Source organism: Salvelinus sp. IW2-2015, linkage group LG6.1 (genome assembly GCF_002910315.2).
Source record: "Salvelinus sp. IW2-2015 linkage group LG6.1, ASM291031v2, whole genome shotgun sequence".
In the NCBI taxonomy this organism is placed as follows: Eukaryota; Metazoa; Chordata; class Actinopteri; order Salmoniformes; family Salmonidae; genus Salvelinus; species Salvelinus sp. IW2-2015.
Genome location: NC_036845.1, coordinates 6,139,058 through 6,159,010, shown reverse-complemented (window position 1 = coordinate 6,159,010; position 19,953 = coordinate 6,139,058). Strand labels below are relative to the sequence as shown.

Below are 19,953 nucleotides of genomic sequence, written 5' to 3'. Positions count from 1 at the left end.
CACGTGACACCTCAACGATTGGATCAACATTTAGCCACTTGCATCATCACCACATTGTCATTGGCTACTTTGGATGCCCATCAGTGTTTTTCACTGTCCCAATGTAAAGTTCCATAGCATGGATACAATGTTGCTAACAGACACATGTTCCTCAGGCTATATCAGTGTTCGTGACAAGAAGTGTTAAGGTACCTAAAATCAAATATCAGGACCAATGTCAGCTATTCATAACGGGTCGACACGGACAGAAGAAAAAAATCTCGGGAATAAGGAATACATCGACTTTGACATTGTAGCAGTGACACTTGTCACCTTACCGTATGTATGTTACTTTCAGTTTACAGATGTGTGCTCACTTTGCATTCCTATATTTCTTGTCATGTGAAATTAATTTGTGCGAGATGAATGAATTGTTTTTCATTTATAACTCAATCTGGAACAGGGGTATCATGTACCCTAAAAATTTGAGGGGGCACAAAGTATGTGAGGATGGCAGGGGGTGGTCCCCTTCCAGAAGTTGTCGAATTTAGCATTTTTCAAACACTGGAAGCAGCTTTTTCCTGAAATCTAGAGCCATAATCATTATGCTTAATTCTATGTAAAAAAAAATATGTTTATTTTACTGCATATCTAAGCATACCTCCTGAGCTCTCTGTATCCTCCGGACTGGTGCTAGGTGGCTAGTAGTATTTCAGAGAAACAACAAAATATTTAACAAAAAAAAATTATAATATATATATATATATACACTCAACAAAAATATAAATGCAACATGCAACCATTACAAAGATTTTACTGAGTTACTAGTCACAGATACTTAAAAATAAACGTAGGGGCGTGGATCAGAAAACCAGTCAGTATCTGTTGTGACCACCATTTGCCTCATGCAGTGCAACACATCTCCTTCTCACAGAGTTGATCAGGCAGATTGTGGCCTGTGGAATGTTGTCCCACTCCTCTTCAATGGCTGTGCGAAGTTGCTGGATATTAGCGAGAACTAGAACACACTGTCGTACACATCAATCCAGAGCATCCCAAACATGCTCAGTGGGCGATATGTCTGGTGAGTATGCAGGCCATGGAAGAACTGGGACATTTTCAGCGTCCAGAAATTGTGTATAGATCTTTAGGTTATAGGGCCGTGCATTATCATGCTGAAACATGAGATGATGGCGGCGGATGAATGGCACAATGGGCCTCAGGATCTCGTCACGGTATCTCTGTGCATTCAAATTGCCACCGATAAAATGCAATTGTGTTTGTTGTCCATAGCTTATGCCTGCCCATACCATAACCCTACCGCCACCATGAGTCACGCCGGTTGACATCAGCAACCTGCTCGCCCACACAACGCCATACAGCTGTCTGCCATCTGAACTGTACAGTTGAAACCAGGATTCATCCTTGAAGAGCACACTTCTCCAGTGTGCCAGTGGCCATCGAAGGTGAGCATTTGCCCACTGAAGTCGGTTACGACGCCGAACTGCAGTCAAGTCAAGACCCTGGTGAGGATGACGAGAACCCAGATGAGCTTCCCTGAGACGGTTTCTGACAGTTTGTCCAGAAATTCTTCAGTTGTGAAATCCCACAGTTTCATCAGGTGTCTGGGTGGCCGGTCTCATACGATCCCACAGGTGAAGAAGTCGGATGTGAAGGTCCTTGGCTTGCATGGTTACACGTTGTCTGCGGTTGTGAGGCCGTTTGGACGTACTGCCAAATTCTTTAAAACAATGTTGGAGGCGGCTTATGGTAGAGAAATGAACATTCAATTATCCGGCAACAGCTCTGGTGGACATTCCTGCAGTCAGCATGCCAATTGCTTGACACATCTGTGGCATTCTGTTCTGTGACAGAACTGCATATTTTAGAGTGGCCTTTTATTGTCCCCAGCACAAGGTGCCCCTGTGTAATGCTTATGCTGTTTTATCAGCTTCTTGATATGCCACACCTGTCAGGTGGATGGATTATCTTGGCAAAAGAGAAATTCTCACTAAGAGGGACAGTACCAGTCAAAGGTTTGGACACGCCTACTCAAAGTTTTTTTTTTAAATATATATTTTTTTTTTCTACATTGTAGAATAATAGTGAACACATCAAAACTATGAAATAACACATATGGAATCATTTAGCAACCAAAAAAGTGTTAAACAAATCAAAATATATTTTATATTTGAGTTTCTTCTAAGTAGCCACCCTTTGCCTTGATGACAGCTTTGCACACTCTTGGCATTCTCTCAACCAACTTCACCTGGAATGCTTTTCCAACAGTCTTGAACGAGTTCCCACATATGTTGAGGACTTGTTGGATGCTTTTCCTTCACACTGCTGTCCAACTCATCCCAAACCATCTCAATTGGGTTGAGGTTGGGTGATTGTGTAGGCCAGGTCATCTGATGCAGCACTCCATCACTCTGCTTCTTGGTCAAATAGCCCTTACACAGGCTGGAGTGTATGTTGGGTCATTGTCCTGTTGAAAAACAAATGACAGTCCCACTAAGCGCAAACCTGATGGAATGGTGTATCGCTGCAGAATGCTGTGGTAGCCATGCTGGTTAAGTGTGACTTGAATTCTAAATAAATCACTGACAGTGTCACCGGCAAACCACCCCCACACCATCACACCTCCTCCTCCATGTTTCACGGTGGGAACTACACTCTGCGTCTCACAGACACTGCGGTTGGAACCAACAATCTCTATTTTGGACTCATCAGACGAAAGGACAGATTTCCACCAGTCTAATGTCCATTGCCCGTGTTTCTTAATTGAAATGCATTCCAGGTGACTACCTCATGAAGCTGGTTGAGAGAAGTGTGTGTGCAAAGCTGTCATCAAGGCAAAGGGTGGCTACTTTGAAGATTCTCAAATATAATATATATTTTGATTTGTTTAACACTTTTTTGGTTACTACATTCCATGTGTTATTTCATAGCTTTGATGTCTTCACTGTTATTCTGCAATGTAGAACATTTTAGAGTAAGGAAACCCCGTGAAATGAGTAGGTGTGTCCAAACTTTTGACTGGTACTGTATAAATATATATTTGTATAGTTGTTTACAGGACAAATCTGAGGGGGCACGTGCCCTTGTGCCTCCTATGGGTATGATACCCATACCAAGAACTCTCACCTTCATCATAGCATTAGTAGGATGATGACCTGTTATTATAACTTTATTATAACTAATATAGTTTATCATAACTTCATTTAGGGTGTAATTAAGTGTTTAAATAGTCTTCGTAAATTAGAAATAGGCCTAGGCTACCATACAAAGATATGTAATTGTGCTCTCAACAGTTGTTCATTGAAACTTTTATTACACCCACAGAAAATGAACTATGCCTAAAAGTGGACGGATCACTTAATATGTACAAGACATCTGAGACACCACCATGGAGAACAACGATGCACCTGTCGAGTTTAACGATGACAGGACAGTGTGTGTGACATCAGTGAAAGAGTTAAAGGACAACTGGCAGAGATGGTCCAACGAGCACCAGGAGTACCAGAAACACAACCCCTTCAGTAACGACCAGGGGGCCTTGGTGAGTGTGACTGCCCAGCAGCAGAGGCTCCAGCGGGACCAGGATGGCTACGGGAAGCCCCTGGAGGGCTCCTTGACAGAGCAGAGGGGCCAGGACGCCCACGTCCACATCAGCCGGGAGGTGGAGGAGCTCTGCCAGGTGATCAGGGACATCGGGGAGAGCCGTGGCGGTGGGGACGGAGGCAGCGAGGAGAGACCTGTGGTGACGGTGGAGTTTGGGAAGCTGTTTGAGCACTATGTGAACATCTCCAACAAGGTGGTGGGGATCCTGCTGAGGGCCAGAAAACAAGGCCTGGTCAGCTTTGAAGGGGAGATGCTGTGGCAGGGGCAGGATGACAGGGTCCTCATCACACTGCTACAGTCACTGGGATGCGATGACAGGGTCGCCATTATGCTGCTGCAGTGACCAGGTTGATGCAGCCGATGGACAAGACGGTAACCAAGGCCCTGTCCAGAAACATCCCCTAGCCCTTAGGCACTCATGTACAGTAGTTGTGAAAGGATTGGATAGGTCTAAGCAATATGATGAAAATTACATTAGGTAGCAAGGTGCAGCTACAACATCTATCAATTCTTTCAGATTTACACCTGCACTTAGCAGGGGTAGTTGTTTCTGGGCAGGGCCCAAGAGAACCAACCTGTGGCAGCAGTGACATGCAATATGGTGCTGTAGGATGAACCTGAGCCTATTGGCCTGAATGGACTTTGCGTTGCATTCCCAGTTACACCACACCGCTACACTGTAATCTACGTAGCGTTTACAATGTTCCTTAGCAACCTTTGTAATTAGACACAGAGGAAAGGTGTACTTTTTGGGGCACAAATACAACACACTGACACTATAGGCTTATGTTAGAAATTCTGGAAGTAGGCTATGAAACTGCATACATGGTTGACAATGTAGCAAAATGTACCACCGTTATATTTACATTCAGTGGAAATAGCACATCACTTTTTGGGCCACTGGCATTTGTGGAATTCACATTGTTCAACCTAACAAGGGTTGTTTGAGGAATGCTTTTGCAGCTACTTGCACTCATAACACAATATGATGAAATGTACTGTAACACTTTACTCATTTGAAAAATAATTATTTTGTCACCAATTAATATACTTTATTCCACACACACACACACACACACACGTGTTCATGTTTACAAAGGAAAGCACTGATGTTTTTCAATAAAGTCTTCCTACAGATCACCAAAAATGACTGTTAATTCATGATAAATTGCATTAGAATGATAGGTAACACTTTATTTAAAGCCTGCATAACATATACTTTTTATAAGGCATTAGAAAAGGGTCATAAACTTTTATATCAAGTCATAAATCCTTATAACTGCATACTTTACATTAAGTGTTACTGAATGTTTCCCATTAATGAGAGACCAGGAAGGAAATCTAATACCCTAGTGGAGGCAGCAATGCATCATTTATTTAACCTAACCATGAACCATTTACATAAATACATGTTGAGATTTTTTTACAGCGACACGTCAACCAATAAATACAAACACATGACGCTCTCAATTTCATGCAGCAGCATACAACTAAACATACATTACATAACCGAAAGGTTGCTAGATCGAATCCCCGAGCTGACAAGGTAAAAATCTGTCGTTCTGCCCCTGAACAAGGCAATTAACCCACTGTTCCTAGACCGTCATTGTAAATAAGAATTTGTTCTTAACTGACTTGCCTAGTTAAATAAAAGGTCAAATTTATATATTTTTTAAATAATTACTTTGTTGAGTGTTCCATCAGGCTGCAGTGCATAACAAAATGAAGAATCACTCTCCAACATTCATAATCAAATAACACAGTTAATGTAGTGTATTGTGTTAAAAGAATGTGTGACTCAAACAATCGTTTATGGATGACTGAGCTCCTACTATTATGTATCTTGATAAATTAGTAATGTAGGTATTATTCAGTGAATATATTAAACCTCCACACCAGTGTACACTTCCATTTTACTCTTTGATCATATATGATTGATTACCATTCATGCAAAACAGTTGCTTTTCTGACCACTTGACTGAGGCCTAAAAGAGCTCATACTTCTCATTATGTTTCTCTGCTTTCAGTTATTTAACTCATAATACAGGATCCTGTTGACAGTGACTGCATCGTGAATGGCACACTATTCATTGAACTACTTTTGAGCCCTATAGGAAAAGGGTGCCATTTGAGATGCCGGCCAGTGGCACAATGCACATGCATTACTCATCTTTATCAAAGGTATCCTGCAATGACACTTACAGTATGTTTCCCAGTCCCAATACATCCCATTCACTTACCATTCTCAGGTCTCCTGGTCATGATCACTTAGGAATGCCTTTACGTTACTAATTGTTCTTTACATTAATACTGAAGCCTATGCACAAACATGTATATTTGTATCACTTTGATATCTTTCTTTACCAAGGGAAAAATGACCCCAAAATCATTCCAGTCATTACTATTTCATATACTGTGGTAAAAGAAAAATAAAGCGTAATGATTGGTAATTTTCATAAAAGTCTTTAAAATTAGAAGAAAGGAAAAAATATTTGTCTTAATTTCTGATTTGTCTGTTTGATACTAGAATGAAAAACCTCAGTTGAGTTGATTTGTACCATCATTACTAGTCTCACTGTAACCTGCTAGGGAGTACAGTACACTCACACAGAGAACCACGGAGGAAGACCAGACCAGTCCTGACCTGCTCACTTCACTACTAGTAAGGTAACCCCGTTTCTCACTGGACCAGCCCAGACTGCAACCCACCATTCAGTTGGTCTCTCCCTTAAGAGTTCAGCTGCTGAATCAACTGGTCCGCCTGCAGGAGACAAACACACATAGTACAATAATAAATAAATGACAATTCATGGCTTCTTCATGGCTTTTTGATGTCTGAATTTCCAGTCCATTGTCACACTCATGTAGTGTATCTAAAGGTAGAAAAACAAAGGCTCTTGCATGAGGTGAGAGCCTGCAAACCAACCTGATAGGAATAGACTGATATGGGTGAGTGTCCCTGACATACTGTATAGATGGCCATCCTTTAACCTGGGAAGACCCATATACACACCAAAGGCAGACACAGGTAAAAACAGGTTTCCTAGTCCGGTGTATTTGGGGCTTTAGTCACCTTACTTCATCCCAACAGATTTCCCCAGTACAGTAGTCTCCACATGGAGTTAATCGACCATGAAAGCTGGCAGTGATAATGCAGTGAGAGATTAGTGTTGGCTGACTGGCTCTTAACAGATGACAACAACACAACAGCCAGAGTGAAATAAAAGAGCTGCTAGAACAGTGAGGCACAATGGAGCTGTTCATCAGCTGCCAATCTAGACTGTCTAACTATATGTTTAAAAAAAGAGCCCTCTTTCCCAAACACAATGCTAACAAGCTACTCTGACATGTCTAAATGAGTGGAGTTGATGTGTTGGTGTCCAGGTGCTGTCAAGGCAGCAAGGCAAGGGAAATTATTGTTCTATCCCGACTTTGGTACTGTACGAACACTGAACTCAATAGGTGGACAATATTACCACAGAACAGACAATGTGGGGGGAATAGTGAAACATTTATCACACAAATTCTGACAGCTACTGTACTACAATGGCCATTTGAAAGAGACTTACCGTGACAAACCAATAGGAGTTGGGTCTGTAGAAGAGGCGGGACATGAAGCCCATCTGACTGGCAGGTGCCAACACATGGAGGTGCAGGTGAGAAACAGAACAGAATGGGGGCCAGTGGAAGCCAAACCTGTCGATACATTTTTTTTTTTTAAACAATGTCTGCTTCTTTGTCTCTGCATGATCTGCTGTGACAACAGCAACATGTTCAAAATGCTAAATTCTACAGACTGCTGAATGTGATTTGCCATTGTATGTCATTTCATTAAGCCAAACTAATCAACTATGCATGCATAGCAAAAATAAATAAATTGGCCTATACAAATTGGAGCCACTTGTTAAAAGGGCCGGGACAATACCAGTATAGCGACTCTCGTCAGTATCGTGGCAAAGAAACAAACACACAACACGGCTTTAACTTACTTTGGAAAACAGCCCTAATGTTGGAAACAGACATCATTATGTCATCATCTAGTCACATTTGTTCATTTTTCAGGCTATATCACACAATAGTTTGCATWCAGCAGGTTTTTAAAGAACAAACGAGTTGTCTGCTTTCTATTTTAAAAAATTGCCATAGAAAACATATCTCGATACTGGTATTGTCACAGCCCTAATAACATCTGAAGATTGAAAAACGCTCCTTCATTTGAATCATGTGACATTGACTGGAGAGAATGTTGTGGTCTGAGATATGTTTCCATGGCAAAAAAAAATCAATACAAGCAGACAACTCTTTGGTTCTTTAAAACCTGCTGTATGCAAAGTATTGTGTGATTTAGCCTGAAAAATGAACAAATGTGACTAGATGACAACATAATGTCTTTTTCCAACATTAGGCCTGTTTTCCTAAATAAGTTAAATCCATGTTGTGATTTTGTTTCTTCCACGATCTGCGAGTGTTGCAATACTGGTATCGTCCCGGCCCTTTTAACAAGTGGCTCCAATTGTATAGGCCAAATGTTTGCTATGCATGCATAGTTGATTGGTTTGGCTTAATGCAATGACATACAACAGCAAATCACATTCAGCACCCAAGCCACTGCCTGTTCACCCGCTATCATCCAGAAGGCGAGGTCAGTACAGGTGCATCAAAGCAGGGACCGAGAGACTGAAAAACAGCTTCTATCTCAAGGCCATCAGACTTAAACAGCCACCACTAACATTTAGTGGCCGCTGCCAACATACTGACTCAACTCCAGCCACTTTAATAATGGGAATTGATGGAAATTATGTAAAAATGTACCACTAGCCACTTTAAACAACTGCACTTAATATAATGTTTACACACCCTACATTACTCATCTCATGTATATGTATATCTGTACTCTATATCATCTACTGCATCTTGCCATCTTTATGTAATACATGTATCACTAGCCCTTTAAACTATGCCACTTTATGTTTACATACCCTACATTACTCATCTCATATGTATATACTGTACTCTATACCATCTACTGCATCTTGCTATGCCGTTCTGTACCATCACTCATTCACATATCTTTATGTACATATTCTTTATCCCTTTACACTTGTGTGTATAAGGTATTAGTTGTGGAATTGTTAGGTTAGATTACTTGTTGGTTATTACTGCATTGTCGGAACTAGAAGCAACAAGCATTTCGCTACACTCGCATTAACATCTGCAAACCATGTGTATGTGACAAATAACATTTGATTTGAGCAGTCTGTAGAATTTTGCATTTTGAACATGCTGCTGTTGTCACAGCAGATCAGATCAAAATATGAAACATGCCTGCTTCTGTCTACAGGTTTTGGCTTCCACTGGCCCCCATTCTGTTCTGTCTCTCACCGCATCTCATGTGTGGCACCTGCCAGTCAAATGGGCTTCATGTCCCGCCTCTTCTACAGACCCAACTCCTATTGGTTTGTCACGGTAAGTCCTCTTTCAAATGGCCATTGTAGTACAGGCTGTCAGAATTTGTGTGATAAATGTTTCACTATTCCCCCCACATTGTCTGTTCTGTGGTAATATTGTCCACCTATTGAGTTCAGTGTTCGTACAGTACCAAAGTCGGGATAGAACAATAATTTCCCTTGCCTTGCTGCTTGACAGCACCTGGACACCAACACATCAACTCCACTCATTTAGACATGTCAGAGTAGCTTGTTAGCATGTGTTTTGGGAAAGAGGGCTCTTTTTTTAAACATATAGTTACAGTCTAGATTGGCAGCTGATGAACAGCTCCATTGTGCTCACTGTTCTAGCAGCTCTTTTATTTCACTCTGGCTGTTGTGTTGTTGTCATCTGTTAAGAGCCAGTCGGCCAACACTAATCTCTCACTGCATTATCACTGCCAGCTTTCATGGTCGATTAACTCCATGTGGAGACTACTGTACTGGGGAAATCTGTTGGGATGAAGTAAGGTGACTAAAGCCCCAAATACACCGACTAGGAAACCTGTTTTTACCTGTGTCTGCCTTTGGTGTGTATAGGTCTTCCCAGGTTAAAGGATGGCCATCTATACAGTATGTCAGGGACACTCACCCATATCAGTCTATTCCTATCAGGTTGGTTTGCAGGCTCTCACCTCATGCAAGAGCCTTTGTTTTTCTACTTTAGATACACTACATGAGTGTGACAATGGACTGGAAATTCAGACATCAAAAAGCCATGAAGAAGCCATGAATTGTCATTTATTTATTATTGTACTATTGTGTGTTGTCTCCTGCAGGCGGACCAGTTGATTCAGCAGCTGAACTCTTAAGGGAGACCAACTGAATGGTGGGTTGCAGTCTGGGCTGGTCCAGTGAGAAACGGGGTTACCTTCTAGTAGTGAAGTGAGCAGGTCAGGACTGGTCTGGTCTTCCTCCGTGGTTCTCTGTGTGAGTGTACTGTACTCCCTAGCAGGTTACAGTGAGACTAGTAATGATGTACAAATCAACTCAACTGAGGTTTTTCATTCTAGTATCAAACAGACAAATCAGAAATTAAGACAAATATTTTTTCCTTTCTTCTATATTTAAAGATTTTTATGAAAATTACCAACATCTTACGCTTTATTTTCTTTTACCACAGTAATGTGAAATAGTAATGACTGGAATGATTTTGGGGTCATTTTCCCTGGTAAAGAAAGATATCAAAGTGATAAAATATATCATGTTTGTGCATAGGCTTCAGTATTAATGTAAAGAACAATTAGTAACGTAAAGGCATCCTAAGTGATCAGACCAGGAGACCTGAGAAATGGTAAGTGAATGGGATGTATTGGGACTGGGAAACATACTGTAAGTGTCATTGCAGGATACTTTGATAAAGATGAGTAATGCATGTGCATTGTGCCACTGGCCGGCATCTCAAATGGCACCCTTTTCCTATAGGGCTCAAAGTAGTTCAATGAATAGTGTGCCATTCACGATGCAGTCACTGTCACAGGATCCTGTATTATGAGTTAAATAACTGAAAGCAGAGAAACATAATGAGAAGTATGAGCTCTTTTAGGCCTCAGTCAAGGTGTCAGAAAAGCAACTGTTTTGCATGAATGGTAATCAATCATATATGATCAAGAGTAAAATGGAAGTGTACACTGGTGTGGAGGTTTAATATATTCACTGAAATAATACCTACATTACTAATTTATCAAGATACATAATAGTAGGAGCTCAGTCATCATAAACGATTGTGTTGAGTCACACATTCTTTTAACACAATACACTACATTAACTGTGTTATTTGATTATGAATGTTGGAGAGTGATTCTTCATTTTGTTATGCACTGCAGCCTGATGGAACACTCAACAAAGTAATTATTTAAAAATATATATAAATTTGACCTTTTATTTAACTAGGCAAGTCAGTTAAGAACAAATTCTTATTTACAATGACGGTCTAGGAACAGTGGGTTAATTGCCTTGTTCAGGGGCAGAACGACAGATTTTTACCCTGTCAGCTCGGGGATTCGATCTAGCAACCTTTCGGTTATGTAATGTATGTTTAGTTGTATGCTGCTGCATGAAATTGAGAGCGTCATGTTTTGTATTTATTGGTTGACGTGTCGCTGTAAAAAAATCTCAACATGTATTTATGTAAATGGTCATGGTTAGGTTAAATAAATGATGCATTGCTGCCTCCACTAGGGTATTAGATTTCCTTCCTGGTTCTCTCATTAATGGGAAACATTCAGTAACACTTAATGTAAAGTATGCAGTATAAGGATTTATGACTTGATATAAAAGTTTATGACCCTTTTCTAATGCCTTATAAAAAGTATATGTTATGCAGGCTTTAAATAAAGTGTTACCTATCATTCTAATGCAATTTACATGAATTAACAGTCATTTTGGGTGATGTAGGAAGACTTTTATTGAAAAACATCAGTGCTTTCCTTTGTAAACATGAACACGTGTGTGTGTGTGTGTGTGTGTGTGGAATAAAGTATATTAATTGGTGACAAAATAATTATTTTTCAAATGAGTAAAGTGTTACAGTACATTTCATCATATTGTGTTATGAGTGCAGAGTAGCTGCAAAAGCATTCCTCAAACAACCCTTGTTAGGTTGAACAATGTGAATTCCACAAATGCCAGTGGCCAAAAAGTGATGTGCTATTTCCACTGAATGTAAATATAACGGTGGTACATTTTGCTACATTTGTCAACCATGTATGCAGTTTCATAGCCTACTTCCAGAATTTCTAACATAAGCCTATAGTGTCAGTGTGTTGTATTTGTGCCCCAAAAAGTACACACCTTTCCTCTGTGGTCTAATTACAAAGGTTGCTAAGGAACATTGTAAACGCTACGTAGATTACAGTGTAGCGGTTGGTGGGTAACTGGGAATGCAACGCAAAGTCCATTCAGGCCAATAGGCTCAGGTTCATCCTACAGCACCATATTGCATGTCACTGCTGCCACAGGTTGGTTCTCTGTGGCCCTGCCAGAAACAACTACCCTGCTAAGTGCAGGTGTAAATCTGAAAGAATTGATAGATGTGGTGCTGCACCTTGCTACCTAATGTATATTTCATCAATTGCTTAGACCTATCCAATCCTTTCACAACTACTGTACATGAGTGCCTAAGGGCTAGGGGATGTTTCTGGACAGGGCCTTGGTTACCGTCTTGTCCATCGGCTGCATCAACCTGGTCACTGCAGCAAGCATAATGGCGACCCTGTCATCGCATCCCAGTGACTGTAGCAGTGTGGATGAGGACCCTGTCATCCTGCCCCTGCCACAGCATCTCCCCTTCAAAGCTGACCAGGCTTGTTTTCTGGCCCTCAGCAGGATCCCCACCACTTGTGGAGATGTTCAACATAGTGCTCAAACAGCTTCCCAAAACTCCACCGTCACCACAGGTCCTTCCTCGCTGCCTCCGTCCCCACCGCACGCGCTCTCCCCGATGTCCCTGATACACTGGCAGAGCTCCTCCACCTCCCGGCTGATGTGGACGTGGGCGTCCTGGCCCCTCTGCTTCTGTCAAGGAGCCCTCCAGGGGCTCCCCCGTAAGCCATCCTGGTCCCGCTGGAGCCTCTGCTGCTGGGCAGTCACACTCACCAAGGCCCCCTGGTCGTTACTGAAGGGGTTGTGTTTCTGGTACTCCTGGGCTCGTTGGACCATCTCTGCCAGTTGTCCTTTAACTCTTTCACTGATGTCACCCACACTGTCCTGTCATCGTTAAACTCGACAGGTGCATCGTTGTTCTCCATGGTGGTGTCTCAGATGTCTTGTACATATTAAGTGATCCGTCCACTTTTAGGCATAGTTCATTTTCTGTGGGTAATAAAGTTTCAATGAACAACTGTTGAGAGCACAATTACATATTTGTATGGTAGCCTAGGCCTATTTCTAATTTACGAAGACTATTTAAACACTTAATTACACCCTAAATGAAGTTATGATAAACTATATTAGTTATAATAAAGTTATAATAACAGGTCATCATCCTACTAATGCATGATGAAGGTGAGAGTTCTTGGTATGGGTACATACCCATAGGAGGCACAAGGGCACGTGCCCCCTCAGATTTGTCCTGTAAACAACTATACAAATATATATTTATACAGTACCAGTCAAAAGTTTGGACACACACCTACTCATTTCACGGGGTTTCCTTACTCTAAAATGTTCTACATTGCAGAATAACAGTGAAGACATCAAACTATGAAATAACACATGGAATGTAGTAACCAAAAGTGTTAAACAATAAAAATATATATTATATTTGAGAATCTTCAAAGTAGCCACCCTTTGCCTTGATGAAGCTTTGCACACACACACTTCCTTCAACCAGCTTCATGAGGTAGTCACCTGGAATGCATTTCAATTAAGAAACACGGGCAATTGGACATTGACTGGTGAAATCTGTCCTTTCGTCTGATGAGTCCAAAATAGAGATGTGTGGTTCCAACCGCAGTGTCTGTGAGACGCAGAGTGTAGTTCCCACCGTGAAACATGGAGGAGGAGGTGTGATGGTGTGGGGGTGGTTTCCGGTGACACTGTCAGTGATTTATTTAGAATTCAGTCACACTTAACCAGCATGGCTACCACAGCATTCTGCAGCGATACACCATTCCATCAGGTTTGCGCTTAGTGGGACTGTCATTTGTTTTCAACAGGACAATGACCCAACATACACTCCAGCCTGTGTAAGGCTATTTGACCAAAGAAGCAGAGTGATGGGTGCTGCATCAGATGACCTGGCCTACACAATCACCCAACCTCAACCCAATTGAGATGGTTTGGGATGAGTTGGACAGCAGTGTGAAGGAAAAGCATCCAACAAGTCCTCAACATATGTGGGAACTCGTTCAAGACTGTTGGAAAAGCATTCCAGGTGAAGTTGGTTGAGAGAATGCCAAGAGTGGTGCAAAGCTGTCATCAAGGCAAAGGGTGGCTACTTAGAAGAAACTCAAATATAAAATATATTTTGATTTGTTTAACACTTTTTTGGTTGCTAAATGATTCCATATGTGTTATTTCATAGTTGATGTGTTCACTATTATCTACAATGTAGAAAAAAAAATATATATTTAAAAAAAAAACTTTGAGTAGGCGTGTCCAAACCTTTGACTGGTACTGTCCCTCTTAGTGAGAATTTCTCTTTGCCAAGATAATCCATCCACCTGACAGGTGTGGCTATCAAGAAGCTGATAAAACAGCATAAGCATTACACAGGGCACCTTGTGCTGGGGACAATAAAAGGCCACTCTAAAATATGCAGTTCGTCACAGAACAGAATGCCACAGATGTGTCAAGCATTGGCATGCTGACTGCAGGAATGTCCACCAGAGCTGTTGCCGGATAATTGAATGTTCATTTCTCTACCATAAGCCGCCTCCAACATTGTTTTAAAGAATTTGGCAGTACGTCCAAACGGCCTCACAACCGCAGACAACGTGTAACCATGCAAGCCAAGGACCTTCACATCCGACTTCTTCACCTGGTGATCGTATGAGACCGGCACCCAGACACCTGATGAACTGTGGGATTTCACAACTGAAGAATTTCTGGACAAACTGTCAGAAACCGTCTCAGGGAAGCTCATCTGGGTTCTCGTCATCCTCACCAGGGTCTTGACTTGACTGCAGTTCGGCGTCGTAACCGACTTCAGTGGGCAAATGCTCACCTTCGATGGCCACTGGCACACTGGAGAAGTGTGCTCTTCAAGGATGAATCCTGGTTTCAACTGTACAGTTCAGATGGCAGACAGCTGTATGTGCGTTGTGTGGGCGAGCAGGTTGCTGATTCAACCGGCGTGACTCATGGTGGCGTAGGGTTATGGTATGGGCAGGCATAAGCTATGGACAACAAACACAATTGCTTTATCTGGTGGATTTGAATGCAAGAGATATACGTGAGAGATCCTGAGGCCCATGTGTGCCAATGTCATCCGCCGCCATTCATCTCATATGGTTTCAGCTGAGTAATGCCACGGCCCTATAACCTAAATGATCTATAACAATTTCTGGACGCTGAAAATGTCCCATTCTTCCCATGGCCTGCCTATACTCACCAGACATATCGCCCAGCTGGGCATGTTTGGATGCTCTGAACTTGAATGTGACGAACAGGATGTGGTTGTCTAGTTTCAGCTAAATAACAGCAACTTCGCACAGCCATGTTGAAGAGGAGTGGAAACATTCCACAGGCCACAAATCTGCGCTGATTCAGCTCTGTGAGAAGGAGATGTGTCTGCACTTGCATGGGCAAATGGTGGTGTCACAACAGATACTGACTGGTTTTCTGATCCACGCCCTGCGTTTTTTTTTAAGTATCGGTGTAGGCTAGTAATCAGTGAAAGTCTTTGTAATGGTTGCATGTTGCAATTTATATTTTTGTTGAGTGTATATATAATAGTATTTATAAGTTTTTTTTTGTTAAATATTGTTGTCTTCTCTGAAAACTACTAGCCACCTAGCACCAGTCCGGAGGATTAAGATGAGTCAGGAGGTATGCTTAGATATGCAGTAAATAACAATATTTTTTGTTTACATAAATTCAAGCATAATTGATATGGCTCTAGATTTCAGGAAAAAGCTGCTTCCAGTGTTTGCAAAAATGAATCGACACTTTTGAGGGGACCACCCCTGCCATCCCACATACTTGTGTCGCCCCTCAAATTTTTAGGGTACATGTACCCTGTTCCAATTTGACGTTTTAAAATGAAACAATTCTTCATACTCGGCACAAATTTAATTTCACGATACAAGAATATAGGAATGCAAGTGGAGCACACATTCTGTAACTTGAAAGTAACATCATACGGTAAGGTTGACAAGTGTCACTTGCTACAATGTTCAAACGTCGTATGTATTCCTTATTCCCGAGATTTTTTTCTTCTGTCCGTGATCGACCCGTTATCGAATTAGCTGACATTGGTCCCCTGACTAATTGGTTTTAGGTACCTTAAACACTTCTGTCAGAACCTTGATATAGCTCGTTGAGGTGAACATGTTGTGTCTGTCTTTAAGCAACATTGATCCATGGCTATGGAACTTTACATTGGGACTAGTGTAAAGCGACTGATGGGCATCCAAAACAGCTACGCCTATTCGACAATGTGGGTGGGATGATGAGTGGACTAAATGTTGTATCCAATCGGTTGAGGATCACGTTGCCCTGTCTAGTGAGCGGATATTTCTGAAAGGTAATAGCGCTTACCCTGGAGAATTGATAGTTGATTGGGGTCATTAGCTGCTCCTTCTTTATCGGTTAAAATATAATGCCCTCCTACTCATTTATGAATCAGCTTATGGTAGCAGCCTACTAGGCAGAATAATAAGCACAGCTAATTGAATTTAGACGTTAATGGACACAAGACTTAACCATACACATTTTAAATTTTGCTTTGGCCAAAGAATACAAAAATGCATTATAATCGCACAAGTCAATTGCTGGTAAAGTGGTATTTATTTTGAACACAGACAGGAACCGACTATCTCCGCGGGACGCAAAAGTTTTAGCCGGAGGTAATTTCGTGGGAACTCCGAACTCGGCGATCCACTGGTAGCAGAATAGCCTAACACTATTTTGATACAGTCTGGCCAGAGACTGTTGACTTCCAGGCTACCTGTATCATATAAAAGTCGATACCTCTCGTGGTCAAACTGGTAATTTGTGGTTAATATTTCTCTTCGATATCTCTAAGAGTGGTTGGCTTAGTTGATTCCAGCGGAGCGAATTTATCCCACATGAACCTATGTGCGTAAGCAGCTCCAGTTACCGTACTATCGTACAAGGCTGTCATGATTTGAATTCTTCAGAAATGTGCTGGCTTTTTATTTATTCCACGCGTGAACATTACATCAGGAGATTTAGGATCGCTTGCTGATGCTCGCATCCAGGGGCAACTAATTGATCCAGGATGCATAAGCCTTCAACAGCAATAGGTTAAAGTATCGTTTTAAGTGGTCTATAGGTGTATTATTAGCCTTGAGTAGCCTTAGCGGCATGAGAGGGAGGAGTTGGCCTGATAGTCGGTGTCATGCTAGCTAACTCATCCCTGCACAATCAGTGCTGCTAATTCATTCTCCCCAGTCTCCATTCTGGGCGGCCTGAATGGACTATTCAGAGGGAGCAATGTTCAAACAGCATCATCGGGCCGGAACGTGTGTTGTGCTGCAGAGTAAGTGTAGACTATCTATCACAGATGGAGTTGCTAATGAAAGAGCTTGCAGTCCCGGTACTCGCAGCGATTGGCTCGATCAGGCCATTTCCTCTTCCTTGAGATGATTCTCAACGTGTAATGTCACAGGTACATTGTAATCGAACCTGTTTGTGTGGTTATTTGTTTTATCCACCTAGGATTGATCTTGGAGACTATTGGGTTCATGGCAGAACCCCACAACTTTGAACTAGGAACATCGCTTCATTGAAAACTAAGTATCCAACAGAACGAAATGGTTGTACTTGGCAGAAGTGAATTATACTTGACCTGAAAATGGAGGCAAACTATATCAATGTGGAGTATCTAATGTGTGTAACTTTACTGCTCCCTAAACAGTCACCCTTCCCTACAGAGAAGACTCAACATACAAAATCAATGTCCCTACACTTCAACAAGACTCTAGTATTCGAAATAGAATAAGCAAGATAGATTGAAGTATGATGACACTTGACTTGTCCCAGTAATTTGTATTTAAGATTGAGCCGCAGAAATAGTCAAACTGTACTCTACCTTTTTTTATGTGCCCCTATGGGGCTTTGTGTTAAAGGCAGGGCACTGATCGATAGCAAGTAATGGCACTCGTAGTGACACCTGGACAAGTGACGCGCCTGTGGTAAGCTTAGCCTCCGCCAAGGCAATGGATATATGATCTCTCCTTCGAGGGCGAACGGGTCAAGTCTAAAGGAACCGAAAACACCGATCTTTCGTCTGTTTTGGGAAGGAACTACTAGCGAAAGCTGACCTGAGAAATCTCGTCGTCAACAACGCAGGAGCGAAAGGGAGTGTCGGGGAGGTTGTAGAGGGGAGGTAGAACAGTAGAGCAGATTTAGCGGGTCAGGTTCATAGTCCCCAACAGAGAGAAAGATGTGTGATGGGCTGTGCACGGGAGTGTTTTTCGGGTTCCTTAGATATGACTTTCCCTCGAAATGGAGTAGATAGTCCAATTGCCTTTGGGGAGGAAGAACACACACAGGTAACTGGGACAGTCCAGGTGTCAACTGGTGCAATACTGCTTATCAGTGCCCTGCCTTAACACGCACAATAGGGCCAATAAAAAGGTAGAGTAAGTGACTGTACTCTGGGCTCCAATCTTTAAAATACAATTCCTGGAGCAAGTCAAGGTTGGTAAATCATACTCACATCTAATCCTTCCTTAATTCTATTCCTAATCTTCGAAATCTAGAGTCTTGGTTGAAAGTGAGACATTGATTTGTGGTACTGTTGAGTTCTTCTGTAGGAAGGTGACTGTTGGGGAGCAGTAAAGTTACCACACCATTAGATACTTCCAAGCATGAATTGTTTGCCCCTCATTAGATGTACCCCATAATATCCTTCACCAAAACATGTTCTCTGTGGGAATATATTTTCAAGAGCGAGTTTCCTGAAGGACTACTGTGCGGTCGGTGTCGTTGGCCATGACCCCACAGCTGCAAGCAATGCAGGACCTATGGTGATTAACAAATAACCCAAAGGTCATTACAAATTACTGTTGACATTCAGTGAACAACATCTCAGAAGAAGATGGGCTGGATGAGATGGCAGTACAACTCCTAGCCTTAAATCATTGCCAACTCCATGTGTTGAGGTGGTCTGGTCGCTCACTTACTTTGCACAAACATGTCGGCCAGATGCTGTTGAACATCTTCCTCCTCTGACAAGCCATTTCAGTGCGAGCAATGGAGGACGGGGAGAAGAATTACAGAGATTGTTTAGGTTTGAGTAGCCTATGCAGTGGACAACCTGATAATGGCCACCTCCTCCCCTTCATTGATAAAAGCTTGGTCTTCTGACACTGCTCAAGGCTAATCGAATGAAGAGACGAGTATAGAGGACACTAACGTATGTTGTACCTTCGTGTTTGGAAGTTCTTACACCTGGGGGAATGTTGCAAACGGCTTTGCCCCTGAAGGGGAATACAGTGAGCGAGGAGTCGCAGCGACCTAAATCTCCTGTAAAGGTGGTCTAGCGATCGGATCAGTAAGATAAAAGACAAACAGCAAGGCATTTCTGAAGAAGTTCAAACACTGACAGCTTAGGATAGTAAGACGTTACTAGCTTGCAAAAGCCTAGATGGTTATGGGATAAATTCCGTAAATGAACACAGCTAAACATCTTTTAGGGTATAACGAGAGAAATGTAAAACAACACATGACATTTAGCTAGTTTGACTAGAGAGGTACGAGCATTTGAGCTGTGCCATACAGTAGCCTGAAAGTCAAGCGATTGTCCTTGGGCCGAGATGTATCAATATGTGTTAGGGGGGGCTGTTCTCTACGGGTGGATCGCCATGTTCGAGTGCGCATACGGCAAAATCGAGGCTCCGGCTTTAAACTGCTGTCCCCCGCGATAGGAACGATTGTGGTTCATAGTGAGTTCTGTCCCTTTTCAAAAATAAAATACCGACTTTACCAGCAATGATTGTGCAATTATGCATGTATTTTGGCAAAGTTTTCAAAATTAAAAATGTGTATGTTTCTAGTTTTGTTCATCTAACGTCTTAAATCTACAATGTGTGTGTTAATTATCTCCTGTATAGCCTGCTACAATAACTGATGTCATAATGAAGGTGCATATCCAATTTTACTGTAGAGGGGCAGCTAATGACCCACCAACGTAAACATATCCCAAGGGTAACCCCTTGATTCAGAAAAAGTA

The 19,953-nt window shown here is 41.9% G+C and overlaps 2 protein-coding genes across 5 annotated transcripts in view; one reads left to right on the top strand and one right to left on the bottom strand.

Annotated features, from left to right (window-relative positions):
* Positions 1-226: 226 nt before the first annotated feature.
* Positions 227-4,378, top strand: LOC111964940 (actin-binding Rho-activating protein). Of its 2 annotated transcripts, none has more exons than XM_023988820.2 (2): positions 227-318; positions 3,325-4,378. In XM_023988820.2, exon 2 carries the CDS (start codon positions 3,389-3,391, stop codon positions 3,944-3,946), a length of 558 nt encoding a protein of 185 aa, XP_023844588.1. In that variant the 5' UTR covers positions 227-318; positions 3,325-3,388; the 3' UTR covers positions 3,947-4,378. The 2 variants fall into 2 exon arrangements, with proteins under 2 accessions (XP_023844588.1, XP_023844589.1); XM_023988821.2 differs by having other exon boundaries at positions 237-322.
* A 1,435-nt stretch (positions 4,379-5,813) lies between these two features.
* The window catches only part of hint3 (histidine triad nucleotide binding protein 3), a 15,110-nt gene continuing 970 nt past the window's right edge, over positions 5,814-19,953 (bottom strand). For all 3 annotated transcript variants that reach the window (XM_023988817.2, XM_023988816.2, XM_023988815.3), the window contains exons 4-5: positions 7,173-7,299; positions 5,814-6,364 (exon numbers count right to left, since the gene is read on the bottom strand). In XM_023988817.2, coding sequence (XP_023844585.1) covers positions 6,332-6,364; positions 7,173-7,299 — 160 coding nt within the window. In that variant the 3' untranslated portion in view covers positions 5,814-6,331. The remainder of the gene's footprint in view (positions 6,365-7,172; positions 7,300-19,953) is intronic.

Excerpts from the sequence above, each read along its gene's own strand:
- LOC111964940 (XM_023988820.2), top strand. The coding sequence starts at position 3,389 with ATGGAGAACAACGATGCACCTGTCGAGTTTAACGATGACAGGACAGTG.